The sequence below is a fragment of the Oncorhynchus kisutch genome, linkage group LG22 (assembly GCF_002021735.2).
Source record: "Oncorhynchus kisutch isolate 150728-3 linkage group LG22, Okis_V2, whole genome shotgun sequence".
NCBI lineage: Eukaryota > Metazoa > Chordata > Actinopteri > Salmoniformes > Salmonidae > Oncorhynchus > Oncorhynchus kisutch.
This window is the reverse complement of record NC_034195.2, coordinates 55540494-55561903: the sequence shown is the minus strand read 5'-3', so window position 1 is coordinate 55561903 and position 21410 is coordinate 55540494. Positions and strand designations below refer to the sequence as shown.

Sequence of the window (21410 nt, the reverse complement as noted above, 5' to 3'; positions counted from 1 at the left end):
AATACCAGATTTCCTTATATTTTCTATGGTTTCAAAATCTCCTCCTTCTGGTCCAACAGAGGGATAGTATTTGCTAATCCAGTCTGACCATTCACAGACAGTCTTGGTCAGGCAGTGTGGAGTAGTAGTGGGTGAAGTGGGTGTTGGTGAAGTAGGGGTTGTTGTGGGGGTAGTGGAAGGGGTTGTTGTCAGAGTAATGGTTGTTGTGGTTGTTGTTGGTTCTGGACCAGTTGTAATTTCCTTTGTTGTTTCACTTGTTGTGGTATATTTTGTTGATATAGTTGTTGTTGTTGTTGTTGGACTTTCTGTTGTTGTTGGGGTAATGGTAGGGGTTGTCGTTGGGGTAATGGTAGGAGTTGTCGTTGGGGTAATGGTAGGGGTTGTTGTTGGGGTAATGGTAGGGGTTGTAGTTGGGGTAATGGTAGGGGTTGTTGTTGGGGTAATGGTAGGGGTTGTCGTTGGGGTAATGGTAGGGGTGGTGGTTGGGTTTGATGTAGTAGTTTCTTTTGTCTGTGTTGTCAAGTTGGAGATTTGCTTTTCTGTTGGTTTTGTGTATGGTGGATTTGTGACTACAGTGAAGGCTGTTGTTGTCGTAGATGCTTTGGTGGTTGCTGTTGTTATAACCTCAGACGTAGTCCTCGTCTGAGTTGTTGTTGTGGTAGTAGTTGGGGTAGTAGTAGGGGTTGTTGTGGGTGTTGTTGATTCTGGACCAGTTGTAATTTCCTCTGTTGTTTCAGTTGTTGTGGAATATGTTGTTGTCTTAGATGTTGTTGTGGTTGATGGACTTTCTGTGGTGGTTGTTGTTGTTGTGGTTGTGGTGGTAGGTGTTGTTGATTCTGGACCAGTTGTAACTTCCTCTGTTACTATTGTTGTTATGGATGGAGTTGTTGACTTAGTTGTGGTTGTTGGAATTTCTGTTGTTGTTGTCGGACGTTCTGTTGTTGTTTGACTTTCTGTTGTTGTTCTTGTTGTTGGGGCAGTTGTTGTTGTTGGACTTTCTGTTGTTGTTGTTGTTGTTGTTGTTGGGGTAGTTGTTGTTTGACTTTCTGTTGTTGTTCTTGTTGTTGGGGTAGTTGTTGTTTGACTTTCTGTTGTTGTTCTTGTTGTTGGGGTAGTTGTTGATGTTATAATGGTTGTTGTGGGCCTTTCTGAGGTGGTAGGTGTCTCATTGCTACAAACATCAACACAACATCTGACTCTGATCTCATAGTTGTAGCATATTGGTGGGATGCCTTGATCCTTGTTGCGGCATATCAGTCCAACTGAGGGATTGCATTCAACATTTTGACCTAGTTCGGCCAAAGGAACTTGGATGTTGTCTTTGGCTCTGCATTCTACTTCCTTCGGTTGGCTACAAATATCAATACCAGATTTCCTTATATTTTCTATGGTTTCAAAATCTCCTCCTTCTGGTCCAACAGAGGGATAGTATTTGCTAATCCAGTCTGACCATTCACAGACAGTCTTGGTCAGGCAGTGTGGTGTAGTAGTGGGTGAAGTGGGTGTTGGTGAAGTAGGGGTTGTTGTGGGGGTAGTGGAAGGGGTTGTTGTCAGAGTAATGGTTGTTGTGGTTGTTGTTGGTTCTGGACCAGTTGTCATTTCCTCTGTTGTTTCACTTGTTGTGGAATATTTTGTTGACATAGTTGTTGTTGTTGATGTTGGACTTTCTGTTGTTGTTGTTGGACTTTCTGTTGTTGTTGGGGTAATGGTAGGGGTTGTCGTTGGGGTAATGGTAGGGGTTGTCGTTGGGGTAATGGTAGGGGTTGTTGTTGGGGTAATGGTAGGGGTGGTGGTTGGGTTTGATGTAGTAGTTTCTTTTGTTTGTGTTGTCAAGTTGGAGATTTGCTTTTCTGTTGGTTTTGTGTATGGTGGATTTGTGACTACAGTGAAGGCTGTTGTTGTCGTAGATGCTTTGGTGGTTGCTGTTGTTATAACCTCAGAGGTAGTCCTCGTCTGAGTTGTTGTTGTGGTAGTAGTTGGGGTAGTAGTAGGGGTTGTTGTGGGTGTTGTTGATTCTGGACCAGTTGTAATTTCCTCTGTTGTTTCAGTTGTTGTGGAATATGTTGTTGTCTTAGATGTTGTTGTGGTTGATGGACTTTCTGTGGTGGTTGTTGTTGTTGTGGTTGTGGTGGTAGGTGTTGTTGATTCTGGACCAGTTGTAACTTCCTCTGTTACTATTGTTGTTATGGATGGAGTTGTTGACTTAGTTGTGGTTGTTGGAATTTCTGTTGTTGTTGTCGGATGTTCTGTTGTTGTTTGACTTTCTGTTGTTGTTCTTGTTGTTGGGGTAGTTGTTGTTGTTGGACTTTCTGTTGTTGTTGTTGTTGTTGTTGTTGGGGTAGTTGTTGTTTGACTTTTTGTTGTTGTTCTTGTTGTTAGGGTAGTTGTTGTTGTTGGACTTCCTGTTTTTGTTGTTGTTGTTGTTGGGGTAGTTGTTGTTTGACTTTCTGTTGTTGTTCTTGTTGTTGGGGTAGGTGATGATGTTGTAATGGTTGTTGTGTGCCTTTCTGAGGTGGTAGGTGTCTCATTGCTACAAACATCAACACAACATCTGACTCTGATCTCGTAGTTGTAGCATATTGGTGGGATGCCTTGATCCTTGTTGCGGCATATCAGTCCAACTGAGGGATTGCATTCAACATTTTGACCTAGTTCGGCCAAAGGAACATGGATGTTGTCTTTGGCTCTGCATTCTACATCCTTAGGTTGGCTACAAATATCAATACCAGATTTCCTTATATTTTCTATGGTTTCAAAATCTCCTCCTTCTGGTCCAACAGAGGGATAGTATTTGCTAATCCAGTCTGACCATTCACAGACAGTCTTGGTCAGGCAGTGTGGAGTAGTAGTGGGTGTTGGTGAAGTTGGGGTTGTTGTGGGCATAGTGGAAGGGGTTGTTGTCAGAGTAATGGTTGTTGTGGTTGTTGTTGGTTCTGGACCAGTTGTAATTTCCTCTGTTGTTTCACTTGTTGTGGAATATTTTGTTGACATAGTTGTTGTTGTTGATGTTGGACTTTCTGTTGTTGTTGTTGGACTTTCTGTTGTTGTTGGACTTTCTATTGGTGTTATTGTTGTTGGGGTAATTGTTGGTGTTGGACTTTCTGTTGTTGTTGTTGTTGGGGTAGTTGTTGATGTTATAATGGTAGTTGTATTCCTTTCTGAGGTGGTAGGTGTCTCATTGCTACAAACATCAACACAACATCTGACTCTGATCTCGTAGTTGTAGCATATTGGTGGGATGCCTTGATCCTTGTTGCGGCATATCAGTCCAACTGAGGGATTGCATTCAACATTTTGACCTAGTTCTGCCAAAGGAACATGGATGTTGTCTTTGGCTCTGCATTCTACATCCTTAGGTTGGCTGCAAATATCAATACCAGATTTCCTTATATTTTCTATGGTTTCATAATCTCCTCCTTCTGGTCCAACAGAGGGATAGTATTTGCTAATCCAGTCTGACCATTCACAGACAGTCTTGGTCAGGCAGTGTGGAGTAGTAGTGGTTGAAGTGGGTGTTGGTGATGTAGGGGTTGTTGTGGGCATAGTAGAAGGGGTTGTAGTCAGTGTCATGGTTGTTGTGGGGTTAAGGGTAGGGGTTATGGTTGTGGTTGGGGTAGTGGTAGGAGTTGAGAAAACAAATACTGTTGTGGTCGGTGCTTGAGTGAATATCTTTGTTGTTGTAACACTTGGTGTAGTTGTTGGAATTGGGGTGCTGGGACAGGGGTTCATAATCCGGACAATAGTTCCGTTCTCTTTGCAGGTGGCAGTAATACAGGTCCCATCACCGTCAGATGTGTGATATATGGTCGCTCCATACGGGTATGTTCTGCCGTCGTAGAAACAATAACAAGCTGCAATAGGATTATCACAAGGAACACAAGTCATTATCATGTAATCATCTTGTCATGTTACCTTCTTGGTAATAATGTAGGCTTATGTTTCAGTTATTATCATGTAATCATCTTGTCATGTGACCTTCTTGGTAATAATGTAGGCTAATGTTTCAGTTATTATCATGTAATCATCTTGTCATGTTACCTTCTTGGTAATAATGTAGGCTAATGTTTCAGTTATTATTATGTAATAATGTTGTCATGTTTCCTTCTTGGTAATAATGTAGGCTAATGTTTCATTTATTATCATGTAATCATCTTGTCATGTTACCTTCTTGGTAATAATGTAGGCTAATGTTTCATTTATTATCATGTAATCATCTTGTCATGTTACTTCTTGGTAATAATGTTGGCTGATGTTTCAGTTTGTAGTGGTTATCCTTACCTTGGACATCATAGCTGCATCTGACCTCAGTTGATGAGCAACGACTTGAAAAAGAAAGAAGGAGGTTACAGTACCTTTCAAAGTCGAATAAAATATTAAGAGCTATTTGTTATGAAGTACAAAACAATGTTATATGTTATATTCACAATGAGGTATTAACAGGTCAAATCACAATAAGGTATTAACAGGTCAAATCCCAATAAGGTATTAACAGGTCAAATCACAATGAGGTATTAACAGGTCAAATCCCAATAAGGTATTAACAGGTCAAATCCCAATAAGGTATTAACAGGTCAAATCACAATAAGGTATTAACAGGTCAAATCCCAATAAGGTATTAACAGGTCAAATCCCAATAAGGTATTAACAGGTCAAATCACAATAAGGTATTAACAGGTCAAATCACAATAAGGTATTAACAGGTCAAATCCCAATAAGGTATTAACAGGTCAAATCACAATAAGGTATTAACAGGTCAAATCACAATAAGGTATTAACAGGTCAAATCACAATAAGGTATTAACAGGTCAAATCCCAATAAGGTATTAACAGGTCAAATCCCAATAAGGTATTAACAGGTCAAATCACAATAAGGTATTAACAGGTCAAATCCCAATAAGGTATTAACAGGTCAAATCACAATAAGGTATTAACAGGTCAAATCCCAATAAGGTATTAACAGGTCAAATCACAATAAGGTATTAACAGGTCAAATCACAATAAGGTATTAACAGGTCAAATCCCAATAAGGTATTAACAGGTCAAATCACAATAAGGTATTAACAGGTCAAATCACAATAAGGTATTAACAGGTCAAATCACAATAAGGTATTAACAGGTCAAATCACAATCTTTGAAAATCAAAATCAATTGAATGGTAGGTAAACCTCTTTGTAGGTGGACTATTGACATTGCCTTATCTGACCAGAAATACAGGCTACCTTAATAAGTCATTTTAAATCCTATGTAATGTAAATACAGTATCTATGTATTTATCAAAATGTTGATCTGAAAACATACCATGTCTGACAGTTCTCCTTGGAAGGTATAACCTCTCCCTCGTTGTAATGAGTTCCATCTCCATCGTAGCAACCACAGTCCTTCTTACTGACACACTTCATGGTACTTTCTTCCAAATAAGGCTGGGCCGAAGGACATTTTGGATAGCAACCTTTAAGATATAAACAGTCAATTTAATCCAGGACACCTGCACAGATTAGATCATCCTCATGGTATCTAGTTCTAACACCAAAGCTGTAATGGATATGATATTTCAATATTTGTATTTAGTTTTCAGTGTAGATGAACAAGGGAGGGAGGAGTCATTACATATTTTATACTGTACATTTGTTTAACAACTTGGAATGTAAATTGTCCAAATCAAACGGCCAAGCTGTTATGAAGGGCTCTTAGTTACCTTCCAGTGCAGGGATCTGACTGGAGCATGTTCCTGAGGGATTCTTGCAGGTCTTCATACAGGGGTATCCACACGGATTATAATGCCACTCACACTCACCAATAGGGTTGTAGAAATCACAGAACAGAGCTGGTGAAATTAAAACATGTCACATTTTAACTGAACCAGGGTGCTAAAAGATTGATTGAACAGTTACACATTGAAATCATAAATTGGTATTTTGTCCCGATTGCTAAACAATCCCACCTATCCATCAATCAATTGTCCCACTCAAAGCAAATGACTCACGGCAGACATCTGGTGTTCTCCACTTGATACAAGCCCCTGCCTCGTTACAGGCCTGGGCGTAGGCTGCTACAGCTGTACAGAAACACTCGCAGTCTCCCCCAGTGTCACAGGCACACGAGTCCCTCACACAGGCATCATGGAATGGCGTGGGGTCCACCTTTTAGGAAGATGCAGTAAGCCATCATTTATTTATTCAATGCATTGCTCAGCTTGTTGAAGAGACTACAGATGAATTATTGACGGTGATTATTATTGGGTTGGATGGCTGACTTTATGTTTTTGTTATCTGTTTAGTACTACTTTTGTTGTTGTCTATTATGGTGACTGTGTGGACATTCACACGATTATTGACAAACCAATTTTATTGGAAAGATTTTTCCATAAAACCTGAGTATAAGCTAAGGTTGTAATGGTTGTTGAAACTCTAAGACTATCGATACTGACAGAATAAGAACAAGTCTTTGATACTAATTACTAGTCTGCAGCTAGGAATTCGGTATCATTGAATACGAAGACCGACAACTGGCGACACATCTAATCTATAACGAATGAATGTTACTCTGAACTATCCTTTCTAACCACGGCAGAGAGAGAGAGAGAGGGCGGACAAACTCTCCAACAGAAACAAACTTTTCAACAGAGATCCTGACAACACACTGAGCGTAAATATATTGATTGATTGCAATCATTCCCGAATGAGTGGGCGTTCAGGTGCAAAGGATTAGCATTTCAATTGTTATAATTATCAACCCTGTAGTGTCTCATCTCAGTCGACCCCCACTTCCCTTTTGTCCACCAAGCCGCGATGCCGGTTTAGCCCACTAGGGCACATTACCCTGTCGTTTCCTTGTAACCATATCTACTGTTTGTTATGCATTTCTGTGAATTACTTAGTTTGTAAATAAATTATTTAAGACAATTGATGTAATGATGACTCATAGTGAAGACTGGGTTCCTGCAGATAACCAACAATTTACGACGTTTGGAATGAGACTAACACGAGGTAAAGAATAATTCATTAATTTGAAGACTAATTGATCAGATATAAAAAATATCTGAAAGTTATATTAGGAAAATTCTAACTTTGTAATCTGAATATTTTCCTTGGTGCCCCGACTTCCTAGTTAATTACAGTTACATGATTAATCAGTTTAATCTGATAATGATAATTACAGAGAGATATTTGATAAATAAGTCTTCAGTTTTAATGATGCCAAAGACACGACTCTATGGAAAGGGGAGACTCCTGTGAACAAGATGGTGAAGGTAAGCCACACAAACGAATGGAAGTATGGAGGTTGTTTTGTGGTAACTAAAACTAACTAAAAATAAGGGGTTAAAAAATATGCCCCCCCCTGAAAAAAAATGTATTCCTGAGCTTTCTTAAATCTCCTAGATATACGACAGACACTTCAACATCTTATTCCTTATGATTTATTTTTGACTGTCTTTTTTTGCCATTTATGAATGTGTTGTTAAGGTCTGTTGTAGTAAAGGCCAAATTCAATATTTTAAATGTTTTCTTTCGAAATATATATTTTTGAAACATAAAGGGGTCCTACAATTCAAAATGAAATATCTAAATGATCGATAGTATTACTATTTTAAAACAATTCCATATTCAACCCCCCCCCCTCCCCCCAACGGTGTAGACTTTTAACAGAAAATTACAATTTTCACCAAATGTAAATACCAATGTAGCCAAGATGCACAAGTCATAGCCTTTGTACAGACAGATTGTTTGAACCTGCCGACTGCATGTATCTGCTGTACTCTCTATTGAATGTATCTGCTGTACTGTCTATTGAATGTATAGGTTATGGAAATGCAGGTATTTATACGTGTGCCTATATGTCTTAGTTTCTATCAGCTGCACTACGTCGACTTCCTAACGACTTTGGTTGGTATGGCAATAAAGTATTGAATCTACATTGAATAGTATCTGCTGTGTACTGTACCTGTGAGTGGCAGGCTGAGAAAACGTTACTGGTGATGATGCTGCAGCGTTTCAGAGACCAGGACTGCCTGTATGATCTTAAAGTGCATGGGTTTTTTATGACATCAGCGTTGGGGCAACTGGGTGACACTTTCCAGCTGTTCCCAAACTCCAGAGCTTCAACAACCACTTCCTGGTTTCTGGACGTGAAGTCGTTCTTTCCATTACCGTCGTAGTTACCACACAGACCACACACTTGGCCCTGGAAGGAAATGAAACATTTAAAATAATAACTTGAAGTAGATAATAAAACGTCACATTGTTTTGTAAGCCAATGCAATTGCTAAACAAAGATACAGTGCCATCACTGGTTCAAAATGTCCTATTCTAGTCACTCACCTGGAAGGTAGAGCTGAGTTTGATGAACAGGCTATTCTTCTTGTCCCACATGAGGATCAGGCCATTTCCAGCCTCAACAACAACATAGAGACCGATAGAGTGGACCTGGTATGGTACGTCAACCCCGTTCTCTTGTTTGATCACTTTTACAGATTCATCTGCTAGTATGATCTCATTGCTCTGAAAGGCAGAAACAGAAAGTGTTCATTGCTAATGTAATACTAGTAGACAGGTTTACACTGGGGTGGTGCTGGGTTTTACACTGTGGTGGTGCTGGGTTTTACACTGTGGTGGTGCTGCGTTTTACACTATCCAGGGTTACACTGTGGTGGTGCTGGGTTTTACACCATCCAGGGTTACACTGTGGTGGTGCTGGGTTTTACACTATCCAGGGTTTTACACTGTGGTGATGCTGGGTTTTACACAATCCAGGGTTACACTGTGGTGGTGCTGGGTTTTACACCATCCAGGGTTACACTGTGGTGGTGCTGGGTTTTACACTATCCAGGGTAACACTGTGGTGTTGGGTTTTACACAATGCAGTTTGTACACAGATACAACATGATTTGAAATTCTACTGTCCAATTACACAGCTAACACTAACCCAAATACATAGCTAACACTAACCCAAATAGATAGCTAACCCTAACCCTAATACATTTTTATTTTTTAATTTTACCTTTATTTAACTAGGCAAATTCTTATTTTCAATGACGGCCTAGGAACAGTGGGTTAACTGCCTGTTCAGGGGCAGAACGACAGATTTGTACCTTGTCAGCTCGGGGGTTTGAACTTGCAACCTTCCAGTTACTAGTCCAACGCTCTAACTACTAGGCTACCCTGCTGCCCCGTAACCCTAATACATAGCTAACCCTAACCCTAATACATAGCTAACCCTAACCCAAATACATAGCTAACCCTATCCCAAACACATAGCTAACCCTAACCCTAACCCAAATACATAGCTAACACTAACCCAAATACATAGCTAACCCTAACCGTAATACATAGCTAACCCTAAACCAAATACATAGCTAACCCTAATACATAGCTAACCCTAACCCTAATACATAGCTAACCCTAACCCAAATACATAGCTAACCCTAACCCTAATACATAGCTAACCCTAAACCAAATACATAGCTAACCCTAACCCTAATACATAGCTAACCCTAAACCAAATACATAGCTAACCCTAACCCTAATACATAGCTAACCCTAAACCAAATACATAGCTAACCCTAACCCTAATACATAGCTAACCCTAAACCAAATACATAGCTAACCCTAACCCTAATACATAGCTAACCCTAACCCAAATACATAGCTAACCCTAACCCTAATACATAGCTAACCCTAAACCAAATACATAGCTAACACTAACCCAAATACATAGCTAACCCTAATACATAGCTAACCCTAACCCTAATACATAGCTAACCCTAAACCAAATACATAGCTAACCCTAAACCAAATACATAGCTAACCCTAACCCTAATACATAGCTAACCCTAAACCAAATACATAGCTAACCCTAAACCAAATACATAGCTAACCCTAACCCTAATACATAGCTAACCCTAACCCTAATACATAGCTAACCCTAATACATAGCTAACCCTAACCCTAACCCAAATACATAGCTAACCCTAACCCTAATACATAGCTAACCCTAACCCTAACCCAAATACATAGCTAACCCTAACCCTAACCCTAATACATAGCTAACCCTAACCCTAACCCTAATACATAGCTAACCCTAACCCTAACACATAGCTAACCCTAACCCTAATACATAGCTAACCCTAAACCAAATACATAGCTAACCCTAACCCTAATACATAGCTAACCCTAACCCAAATACATAGCTAACCCAAATACATAGCTAACCCTAAACCAAATACATAGCTAACACTAACCCTAATACATAGCTAACCCTAACACATAGCTAACCCTAATACACACCTAACCCTAATACATAGCTAACCCTAACCCAAATACATAGCTAACCCTAACCCATATACATAGCTAACCCTAACCCAAATACATAGCTAACACTAACCCTAATACATAGCTAACCCTAAACCAAATACATAGCTAACACTAACCCTAATACATAGCTAACCCTAACACATAGCTAACCCTAATACATAGCTAACCCTAATACATAGCTAACCCTAACCCAAACACATAGCTAACCCTAACACATAGCTAACCCTAAACCAAATACATAGCTAACACTAACCCTAATACATAGCTAACCCTAATACATAGCTAACCATAACCCTAATACATAGCTAACCCTAACCCTAATACATAGCTAACCCTAACCCTAATACATAGCTAACCCTAACCCTAATACATAGCTAACCCTAACCCAAATGCATAGCTAACCCTAACCCGAATACATAGCTAACCCTAACCCTAATACATAGCTAACCCTAACAATAAACCTAATACATAGCTAACCCTAACACATAGCTAACCCTAACACATAGCTAACCCTAATACATAGCTAACCCTAACCCAAATAAATAGCTAATCCTAGCCCAAATACATAGGGGTGATTTTTTATTTACAAATGTTATTTTACCAGGTAAGTTGATTGAGAACTTGTTCTCATTTGCAGCAACAACCTGGGGAATAGTTACAGGGGAGAGGAGGGGGATGAATGAGCCAATTGTAAACTGGGGATTATTAGGTGACGGTGATGGTATGAGGGCCAGATTGGGAATTTAGCCAGGACACCAGGGTTAACACCCCTACTCTTACGATAAATTCCATGGGATCTTTAATGACCTCAGAGAGTCAGGACACCTGTTTAACGTCCCATCCGAAAGACGGCACCCTATACGGCAGTGTCCATTGGGATTGGGATTTTTTTGGGGGGGCCAGAGGGAAGAGTGCCTCCTACTGGCCCTCCAACACCACTTCCAGCAGCATTTAGTCTCCCATCCAGGAACTGACCAGGACCAACCCTGCTTAGCTTCAGAAGCAAGCCAACAGTGGTATGCAGGGTGGTATGCTGCTGGCAGATTTTTGTGCTGCTATCAAATCTGCCCGACAATAATTCTAAGCAGACACTCCGTCAGACATACCTGTCAATCTAGTGTGCTAACAAAACACATGGAGGCGACGAGATAAGTGCATCCAGAGTTCAGCATGCCATTACACCCACCGCCACCGGGGTCGACATTGAGTAAAATGTTCAGACTTGTCTATCGTACCTTTAATGCATGTATGAAGCCATTTCTGAACAGTAGTTCCTACCCCCAAGAAGAGCTTGATGGCCTTGGAACAGGTGGTGCCGGTGGTTCCACAGGGAATGTTCTCTGTGATCACTCTAAAGGTACCTTTTGGATTGTTGCTGCAGTAGTCCTGCAGGATGTTTTCAAATTCACAATGAGAAAACCTCTTAGTTATTATTATTACCTCATCTTAAACATAATTAGAAAACATGTGCATCATACATAAAGCAGGGGTTTTAATAAAAATACAAAGAAAATCATGAATCATCAATTAGTGCCCTACCTGAGTAAGAATGTATTCACAATCTCCATTGAAAGTGAACCTTTTCTCATCAAAAGTGATGAAATGCCCATCTCCATATATGGCACACATCCCATCACACTGCTTATTGGTACACAGCCATTTTCTGCCTTCACAAGTGCTACAATGATGCAAACATAATCACATGGGAAGATTTTAGAGGGAAGCATTTGACATATCCAAAGAAGAAGAAGAGGGATAGAAGTTGATTTTACCAGGTATTGCAGTCTACTTTGAGCACATGTCCAGGTTGGTAATAGACTCCATTGTGAGAACAGGGACATAGGTCTTCCTTGATGCATCCTCCGTTTCCATCAGACAGCAGACCATCAGGACATACACAGCCTGACAGACACTCTGCACTGATCTATAACACAATGAATCAGGGAAGGACTAACATGAATTTAAGTTGGACATTATGTGCCTGGATGTCCCTCCACCCTCCAGTGTATAAGATGTGGACATTATGTGCCTGAATGTCCCCCCACCCTCCAGTGTATAAGATGTGGACATTATGTGCCTGAATGTCCCTCCACCCTCCAGTGTATAAGATGTGGACATTATGTGCCTGAATGTCCCTCCACCCTCCAGTGTATAAGATGTGGACATTATGTGCCTGAATGTCCCCCCACCCTCCAGTGTATAAGATGTGGACAATATAAGTTGGACTTTATGAGCCTAAATGTCATAATGTTGTAAGGCATGTTTTTATTAACGTGTTGTAAGACATGTTTTTATTAACGTGTTGTAAGGCATGTTTTATTAACGTGTTGTAAGGCATGTTTTTATTAACGTGTTGTAAGACATGTTTTTATTAACGTGTTGTATGTTTTATTTAACGTGTTGTAAGACATGTTTTTATTAATGTGTTGTAAGGCATGTTTTTATTAACTTGTTGTAAGGCATGTTTTATTCATGTTTTTATTAACGTGTTGTAAGACATGTTTTTATTAACGTGTTGCATGTTTTATTAACGTGTTGTAAGGCATGTTTTATTCATGTTTTTATTAACGTGTTGTAAGGCATGTTTTATTAACGTGTTGTAAGGCATGTTTTATTCATGTTTTTATTAACGTGTTGTAAGGCATGTTTTATTCATGTTTTTATTAACGTGTTGTAAGGCATGTTTTATTCATGTTTTTATTAACGTGTTGTAAGGCATGTTTTTATTAACGTGTTGTAAGGCATGTTTTATTCATGTTTTTATTAACGTGTTGTAAGGCATGTTTTATTAACGTGTTGTAAGGCATGTTTTTATTAACGTGTTGTAAGGCATGTTTTTATTAACGTGTTGTAAGGCATGTTTTTATTAACGTGTTGTAAGGCATGTTTTTATTAACGTGTTGTAAGGCATGTTTTTATTAACGTGTTGTAAGGCATGTTTTATTAACGTGTTGTAAGGCATGTTTTTATTAACGTGTTGTAAGGCATGTTTTTATTAACGTGTTGTAAGGCATGTTTTTATTAACGTGTTGTAAGACATGTTTTATTAACGTGTTGTAAGGCATGTTTTATTAACGTGTTGTAAGGCATGTTTTTATTAACGTGTTGTAAGGCATGTTTTTATTAACGTGTTGTAAGGCATGTTATTATTAACGTGTTGTAAGGCATGTTTTTATTAACGTGTTGTAAGGCATGTTTTTATTAACGTGTTGTAAGGCATGTTTTTATTAACGTGTTGTAAGGCATGTTATTATTAACGTGTTGTAAGGCATGTTTTTATTAACGTGTTGTAAGGCATGTTATTATTAACGTGTTGTAAGACATGTTTTTATTAACGTGTTGTAAGGCATGTTTTATTAACGTGTTGTAAGGCATGTTTTTATTAACGTGTTGTAAGGCATGTTATTATTAACGTGTTGTAAGGCATGTTTAATTAACGTGTTGTAAGACATGTCCCATTGTAGACTTACACAGTGACTGTCTAGTGTTTGACAGCTCTTCTGGCACTCTGAGCCCTTGGCTCCGGGCCCTGCACTAGAACAGTTGAAGAAACCCATTGGTTCTTCACAGGCTGTAGGGAACAAAAGTAGGCTTTATAGGTTAGCAGGGATTCAACTACAGAGTCTTGGTTGTGAAGTGATTTGCTATATTTGGCAAATAAAGATGTGTTCTGAATTTCAGAGTACTCACATAAATGTTGTTGTTCTCCAGTACAGCTTAATTTCCCTTGTCTGCAAGAGCTGGGTGGTTAAGAGGGGTATAAGAGGAGGGGGTTAAGCATGGTATAACATGCCTCTTGAAGCAAACCAAGACTTCAGAAGAAGCCAGTCGATTTCTAAATATTTGAATAGAGCCACAAAAGAGAAGACCATCCGATTTTCAGAGATTTTCTTTCACATGCCAACCAGGTCCTCACCAAGTAGCGCCATAGATCCTGGTGACCTCTCCAGGGGGTACTACTGTGCCTCCATTGTAGCAGGAGCAGCGTGAGGCAGGGACACACTCTCCCTGGTCGTTCAGGTAGGTTCCCTCGGCACAGCCACAGCCGTCCACAGACACATGGTCTAACTGTTCAATTCAATTAAAAATGTTTTATCCATGAGGGGAAATTACTTTGGGCATGTCTGCAGCAACAACAACATCCACAACAACAAGAAGATACACAACCACAACAAAACAGCAACAACAAGACAACAACAACATACAAAACAACAAGACATTAATAAAATGAACAATAATAGCAAACACATACAATAGAAATGAGATGTCCATGTAAATGTACCTGGCAGGTGAAGTCTGTCTGGCTCAGTGAACGACAGGTACGGTCACAGCTGGTCATGGTGTAGTCATAGACCATCGTGTCAGGGCAGCTGGAGGAGTACTTCCCTGTGGAAAACAGTATGGTGATTCATCATTTAATTATATGTTTTGGGGTATTTTGTTTTTAAATAGGAGGGTAAACTCTGGACACCGTGGGTTAATAGGAGGGTAAACCCTGGACACTGTGGGTTAATAGGAGGGTAAACCCTGGACACCGTGGGTTAATAGGATGGTAAACCCTGGACACCGTGGGTTAATAGGAGGGTAAACCCTGGACACTGTGGGTTAATAGGAGGGTAAACCCTGAACACTGTGGGTTAATAGGAGGGTAAACCCTGAACACTGTGGGTTAATAGGAGGGTAAACCCTGAACACTGTGGGTTAATAGGAGGGTGAACCCTGGACACTGTGGGATAATAGGAGGGTAAACCCTGGACACCGTGGGTTAATGGAGGGGAAACACTGGACACCGTGGGTTAATAGGATGGTAAACCCTGGACACCGTGGGTTAATAGGAGGGTAAACCCTGAACACTGTGGGTTAATAGGAGGGTAAACCCTGAACACCGTGGGTTAATAGGAGGGGAAACCCTGGACACCGTGGGTTAATAGGAGGGGAAACCCTGAACACCGTGGGTTAATAGGAGGGGAAACCCTGAACACTGTGGGTTAATAGGAGGGGAAACCCTGAACACCGTGGGTTAATAGGAGGGGAAACCCTGAACACTGTGGGTAAATAGGAGGGGAAACCCTGGACACTGTGGGTTAATGGAGGGGAAACACTGGACACTGTGGGTTAATGGAGGGTAAACCCTGAACACTGTGGGTTAATAGGAGGGGAAACCCTGGACACTGTGGGTTAATAGGAGGGTAAACCCTGGACACCGTGGGTAAATAGGAGGGGAAACCCTGGACACTGTGGGTTAATGGAGGGGAAACACTGGACACTGTGGGTTAATGGAGGGTAAACCCTGAACACCGTGGGTTAATAGGAGGGTTAACCCTGGACACCGTGGGTTAATAGGAGGGTAAACCCTGAACAACATGGGTTAATAGGAGGGGAAACACTGGACACTGTGGGTTAATAGGAGGGTAAACCCTGGACACCGTGGGTTAATAGGAGGGTAAACCCTGAACACCATGGGTTAATAGGAGGGGAAACACTGGACACTGTGGGTTAATAGGAGGGTAAACCCTGGACACCATGGGTTAATAGGAGGGGAAACACTGGACACTGTGGGTTAATAGGAGGGTAAACCCTGGATACCGTGGGTTAATAGGAGGGTAAACCCTGGACACTGTGGGTTAATAGGAGGGTAAACCCTGGACACTGTGGGTTAATAGGAGGGTAAACCCTGGACACTGTGGGTTAATAGGAGGGTAAACCCTGGACACTGTGGGTTAATAGGAGGGTAAACCCTGGACACTGTGGGTTAATAGGAGGGGAACCCTTCATTAATTAATGAATAAATACATTCAGTATCTCTGATGTTTATCTTACCACAGGTGGTGTTTCTCCATCCACTGAGCAGGACGCCTGCAGCAGCACATGCATGGACATAGGAGGAGACCGCAGCACACATGCACTCCTCACTCCTCTCACAGTTACAACTGTCATATAGGCAGATCTACAGGGAGAGAAGAAGAAACAGTAGAAGAAGAAGAAGTTATGAGATGTGATGTGATAATGAAGAAAACTTCTGTTTTCTGAAATCACACACAAGCACAGGACAATAGTACTACAAAAATCTGATTAGATGTTTTGAGATAAATGAAATTAATATTATATAATTATTTGATATAGAACGTCTTAAATGATTGTTTAAATAAATATATATTCTTAGAGCTTTGGGATAACTCTGTAATTAAAGAGCATTTGAGAAGTTAAAATCATCATACTTACTTCCTTGTAGTAATTTGGGTTGATCTCAGTGTGGCATTGGGAAAATATTCCTTCACTATCTGACAGCATTGAGCACCAGTGCTTGGCATATCTCTCTGTAAAACATATGAGATATTAGAAACAAGTACAAAGAGTTTTAATCTAGGCTTTACTGTCCCTCAGTCGAGCACCTGATTCACTTTTTGTTCAAGCTGGGCTGAAGCGCATTTGGGTATTGTATCATTAGACCAGGGGTTCCCAAACCTTTTTGGCCCACGACCCGATTTAGTGAAGAGGCCTGCCCGCTGTCCCACTATAGATTTGCCCCATTTGTGCAAGAGTCCACCTTTCAATCACATGGAATCTGTTTTTGTCAATATAGCCACGCAGCACACGGAACATCCCCTGTGCCATGTCATGCTCAGAAATCGTGAGACAGAACCATATGTCCTCATGAATAGCATCCCCCGATATGTATAGCAAACAAAATTCAATGCATGGGGCATCTCGGCCTCCACAGCTAACGTCCATTTGGAGAGCATAAACTGGGGAGTTTGTGAGTCGTTCAGTCAGAGTTTCCTCTTGATTGCGAGAAATAGCATAAATTCTTTGTTTAACATGTGCCTCTATCCCCCCACATCGATTGCGGACGTTAATATCAAAATCTCTGCAATAGTGTGTGGTTTCATTCCGTAGTGGAACTAGCGGTTCAACGTGGGAATGATTCAAGTGCAACGGTCAAGTGCAGCCATGGAAGAACTGGGACAATTTCAGCGTCCAAGAATTGTGTACAGATCCTTGCGACATGGGGCCGTGCATTATCATGTTGAAACATGAGGTGATGGCGGTGTATGAATGGCATGACATTGGCCTCAGGATCTTGTCACGGTATCTCTGTGTATTCAAATTTCCATTGATAAAATGCAAGAGTGTTCATTGTCTGTAGCTTATGCCAGCCCCATACCATAACCCCACCGGCACCATGGGGCATTTTGTTCACAACACTGACATCAGCAGCGGTTGTGAGGCCGGATGGATGTATTGCCAAATTCTCTAAAATGACGTTGAAGGCGGCTTATGGTAGAGAAATTAACATTCAATTATCTGGCTACAGATCTGGTGGATCCTGCAGTCAGCATGCCGATTGCATGCACCGTCAAAACGTAAGACATCTGTGGCATTGAGTTGTGTGACAAAAACCTCACATTTTAGAGTGGCCTTTTTTTTACCCTAGCACATGGTGCACCTGTGTAATTGTCATGCTGTTTAATCAGCTTCTTGATCTGCCACACCTGTCAGGTGGATGGATTATCTTGGCAAAGGCTAAATGCTAACTAACAGGGATGTAAGCAAATTTGTATATATATTATTTGGTATTTTGGAAATTCTCCCGTGACCCCATTTTCATATAAAGTGACCCTACATGTGGTCGTGACCCCTAGTTTGAGAACTACTGCATTAGACATATGTTAGTGTTTTCAAAGAGGTTGAAGGAGTACCGTTCTCTACACTCAGACTGCATGGGATCTCAAAGTTCTGTGCCGCATCAGGACAGCTTGCTTTGGTCTTCCAAGTGTTGGCGAACGTCACAGCGGTTCCTTCCACGAGTCCATTGATGGTTCTGAAGTCGTCAGCTTGGACACCGTTAAAGTCTCCGCAAAGACCTGAGGTACAAAACATTATAACAGGTGGTTTGAACTAACATTGACTGAAGATGCAATGCATCAAGTATCATTAGTTTATTAATAATTGTTTCAGGTGAGGTTTGACTGAACCCCTCAAACAAGTGGTATAGTGACACACGTTACATTAACAGTAGTTTGATAACCAATCATCTTTTATAATAACAATGCATGAGATTTATATAGCGCTTCTCAACAACCCAAAAACGCTTATCTTTCCACCAAGACTTTAAATGAGCAGAGAGAAACATACCCTGGGTTTTTTCTTTGTGTGAACTGCTAGCTACGATGTAGACCTGCATTATAGGTGTTAGCTGGACCTCTAGACGGAGCCCATAAGAGGTATGCACAACGATGTAGAACGTAGAGGGCTGAAAGACCCTTACATCAGCTGTGGAAAATATATACAAGTTCTAGTTACAATCTGGTTTACCATGAACTTTTAGCTCCCACTTCCCTATTGTGGGATGCTTATGGTGTTACATGCTGCTAGACAAGGAAAGAAAGACGAAAGAAAGAGACAACTTCTGGTACAGTACGTACTGCATGGGAAGGGTTTCAAACATACATTTATACTGATCAATGACTACAAAAAATAGACAGATATCACATCTCTGTATCCCTTTTCTCAAGCAACCATCAATCAGTCACTCACCCATGAAAAGCGGCATCTGAGAAAACATCTTGTTGACAAAGACCCTTCCACTGGCCTCGATGACGATCATCTGCAAGTGACAAATTACAACTTGAGTTAAAGCAACTCCCCTGGTGATAAGGAGTGTGGAACAGGGTTGGAGTCAATTCCAGTCAATTCAGAAAGAAAACCTAATTCCAATTCCAAATGTTCCTCACTGAAAAACAATGAAGAGCATTGGAACTGGAATTCAGTGGACTGCCTGAATTGACTGGAAATGAAATGTAATTTACTCCAACCCTGAAGTGGTGATACGAGTCACTGACTGGCTAACTTACCGTGGACTCTGGAGTCACCAGGGTTACAGATCTTAGGCAGGTCTCAATGTCCGTCTTCCCACATTTCACTATGTCACCCAGGACTGTGAAAGCAGTCTCGTTGGTTTGCTGGGGACAATTGGTACAAGGTATGACAGTTAAGTTATGGTATGATAGTAAAGTTTAGGTATGACAGTAAGGTTAAGGGAACACATTTTTTGTAACACACTACTTACTACTTGCCTACATTTGGTCCTAGGGAACTACAGTTCCTTCAGGATGTATTCACACCCCTTGACTTATTCCACATGTTTTTAGAAATGTTTGCTAATATATTGAAAATGAAATACAGAAATATCTTATTTACATTAGTATTCACACCCCTGAGTCAATACATGTTAGAATCACCTTTGGCAGTGATTACAGCTGTGAGTGTTTCTGGGTAAGTTGCTAAGAGATTTGCACACCTGGATTGTACAATATTTGCAATTATTTGTTGTTGTACATTCTTCAAGCTCTGTCAAGTTGGATGTTGATCATTGATAGACAGCCATTTTCAAGTCTTGCCATCGATTTTAAAACCAATTTTAAGTCAAAACTGTAACCAGGCCACTCAGGAACATTCAATGTCATCTTGGTAAGCAACTCCAGTGTAGACTTGGCCTTGTGTTTTAGGTCATCCAGCTGAATGGTGAATTTGTCTCCCAGTGTCTGATGGAAAGCAGACTGAACCCGGTTTTCCTCTAGCATTGTTCCTGTGCTTAACTCCATTCCATTTATCTTTTATACTGAAAAACTCCCCAGTCCTTAACGATTACAAGCATACCCATAACATGATGCAGCCATAACATGGTGCAGTCACCATCTATGCTTGAAAATATGGAGTGGTACTCTGTAATGTATTGGATTTGCCCCAAACATAACACTTTCTATTGATGACAAAAAGTGAATTGCTTTGCCACATTTTTTGCAGGATGACTTTAGTACCTTGTTGCAAACAGGATGCATGTTTTGGGATGTTTTTCTTCTGTACAGGATTCCTTCTTTTCACTTGTCAATTAGGTTAGTATTGTGGAGTAACTACAATGTTGTTGATCCATCCTCAGTTTTCTCCTATCACAGCCATTATTGGGTGTGAATACCTTCTGAAGGCACTGTATATTATGGTTCAACTTGATTGAAAAGTATTTATGAGATTAATATGGATAGTGATGCTAATGGTATGTATAAGCACTTCCAATGCAAGTGGCTGCCAGCTGTCGGCTGCAATCTATGCCGGATGTGGCCGGTTCGTGGGCCAGTACATGTTCGCTAGCGAGTTAGGAGTTAAATCTACTAAACATACAGTATGTGTCAGCATGGAGTCATATTAGTGCCACCTGACATGGAATCTGAATTGAATCACTTTGAATTTGTATGAAGAAATCACATTTTTATTCAATATTTTCTGTTGGCACAAATACCACTACATACAGTAGGTTAGATCCCTACCTTGGACAGGACATATGTGCAGTCTCAATACAGTAGTTAGATCCCTACCTTGGACAGGACATATGAGCAGTCTCCATACAGTAGGTTAGATCCCTACCTTGGACAGGACATATGAGCAGTCTCCATGGAAGGTGTAGGCTTTCCCATCGTAGGTGGTGATGTGGGAACCTCCCACTATGGAGCAGGTAGCAGGGCAATCTAGATCCATACAACTCCACTGGCCTTGGATACAGGTACTAACGGAGAGAGACAGTCAGTTTAGCCTCAACACATACAACTCCACAGGCCTTGGATACAGGTACTAACGGAGAGAGACAGTCAGTTTAGCCTCAACACATACAACTCCACAGGCCTTGGATACAGGTACTAACGGAGAGAGACAGTCAGTTTAGCCTCAACACATCCGGCTCATCACACCCGGATCAACACACACAACAATTCAGTGAATATAAACGCAATGCATCTCTTACCATTTGTGGCATGTTCTTGAGAATGATTGTCCAGGCTGGTAAGATTGTCCATTGTGGAGACAAGAGCACTGGTTCACAGCTACACAGCCAGTCTGAGTGATGTCATCAAACACGGTTCCTATGAGAAAGACATTCAATACATTTAGCCAGCTGATCCCATGACTTACATTCAATACATTTAGCCAGCTGATCCCATGACTTACATTAAATACATTTAGTCAGCTGATCCCATGACTTACATTCATTACATTTAGCCAGCTGATCCCATGACTTACATTCATTACATTTAGCCAGCTGATCCCATG

At 40.7% G+C, this 21410-nt stretch overlaps 1 protein-coding gene across 1 annotated transcript in view; it reads right to left on the bottom strand.

Moving 5' to 3' along the window:
- Positions 1-250: 250 nt before the first annotated feature.
- LOC109883422 (mucin-5AC-like) overlaps positions 251-21410 on the bottom strand; it is a 29800-nt gene continuing 8640 nt past the window's right edge. Inside the window, exons 10-29 of the mRNA XM_031801471.1 lie at positions 21106-21223; positions 20984-21001; positions 20733-20871; positions 19166-19273; positions 18849-18918; positions 18011-18175; positions 16533-16627; positions 16131-16257; positions 14593-14696; positions 14227-14378; positions 13781-13844; positions 11589-11696; positions 8319-8498; positions 7942-8181; positions 5984-6140; positions 5696-5824; positions 3818-3851; positions 2967-3158; positions 1617-1814; positions 251-539 (exon numbers count right to left, since the gene is read on the bottom strand). Of these exons, the coding sequence (XP_031657331.1) occupies positions 251-539; positions 1617-1814; positions 2967-3158; positions 3818-3851; positions 5696-5824; positions 5984-6140; positions 7942-8181; positions 8319-8498; positions 11589-11696; positions 13781-13844; positions 14227-14378; positions 14593-14696; positions 16131-16257; positions 16533-16627; positions 18011-18175; positions 18849-18918; positions 19166-19273; positions 20733-20871; positions 20984-21001; positions 21106-21223 (2687 nt within the window). The remainder of the gene's footprint in view (positions 540-1616; positions 1815-2966; positions 3159-3817; positions 3852-5695; positions 5825-5983; positions 6141-7941; positions 8182-8318; positions 8499-11588; positions 11697-13780; positions 13845-14226; positions 14379-14592; positions 14697-16130; positions 16258-16532; positions 16628-18010; positions 18176-18848; positions 18919-19165; positions 19274-20732; positions 20872-20983; positions 21002-21105; positions 21224-21410) is intronic.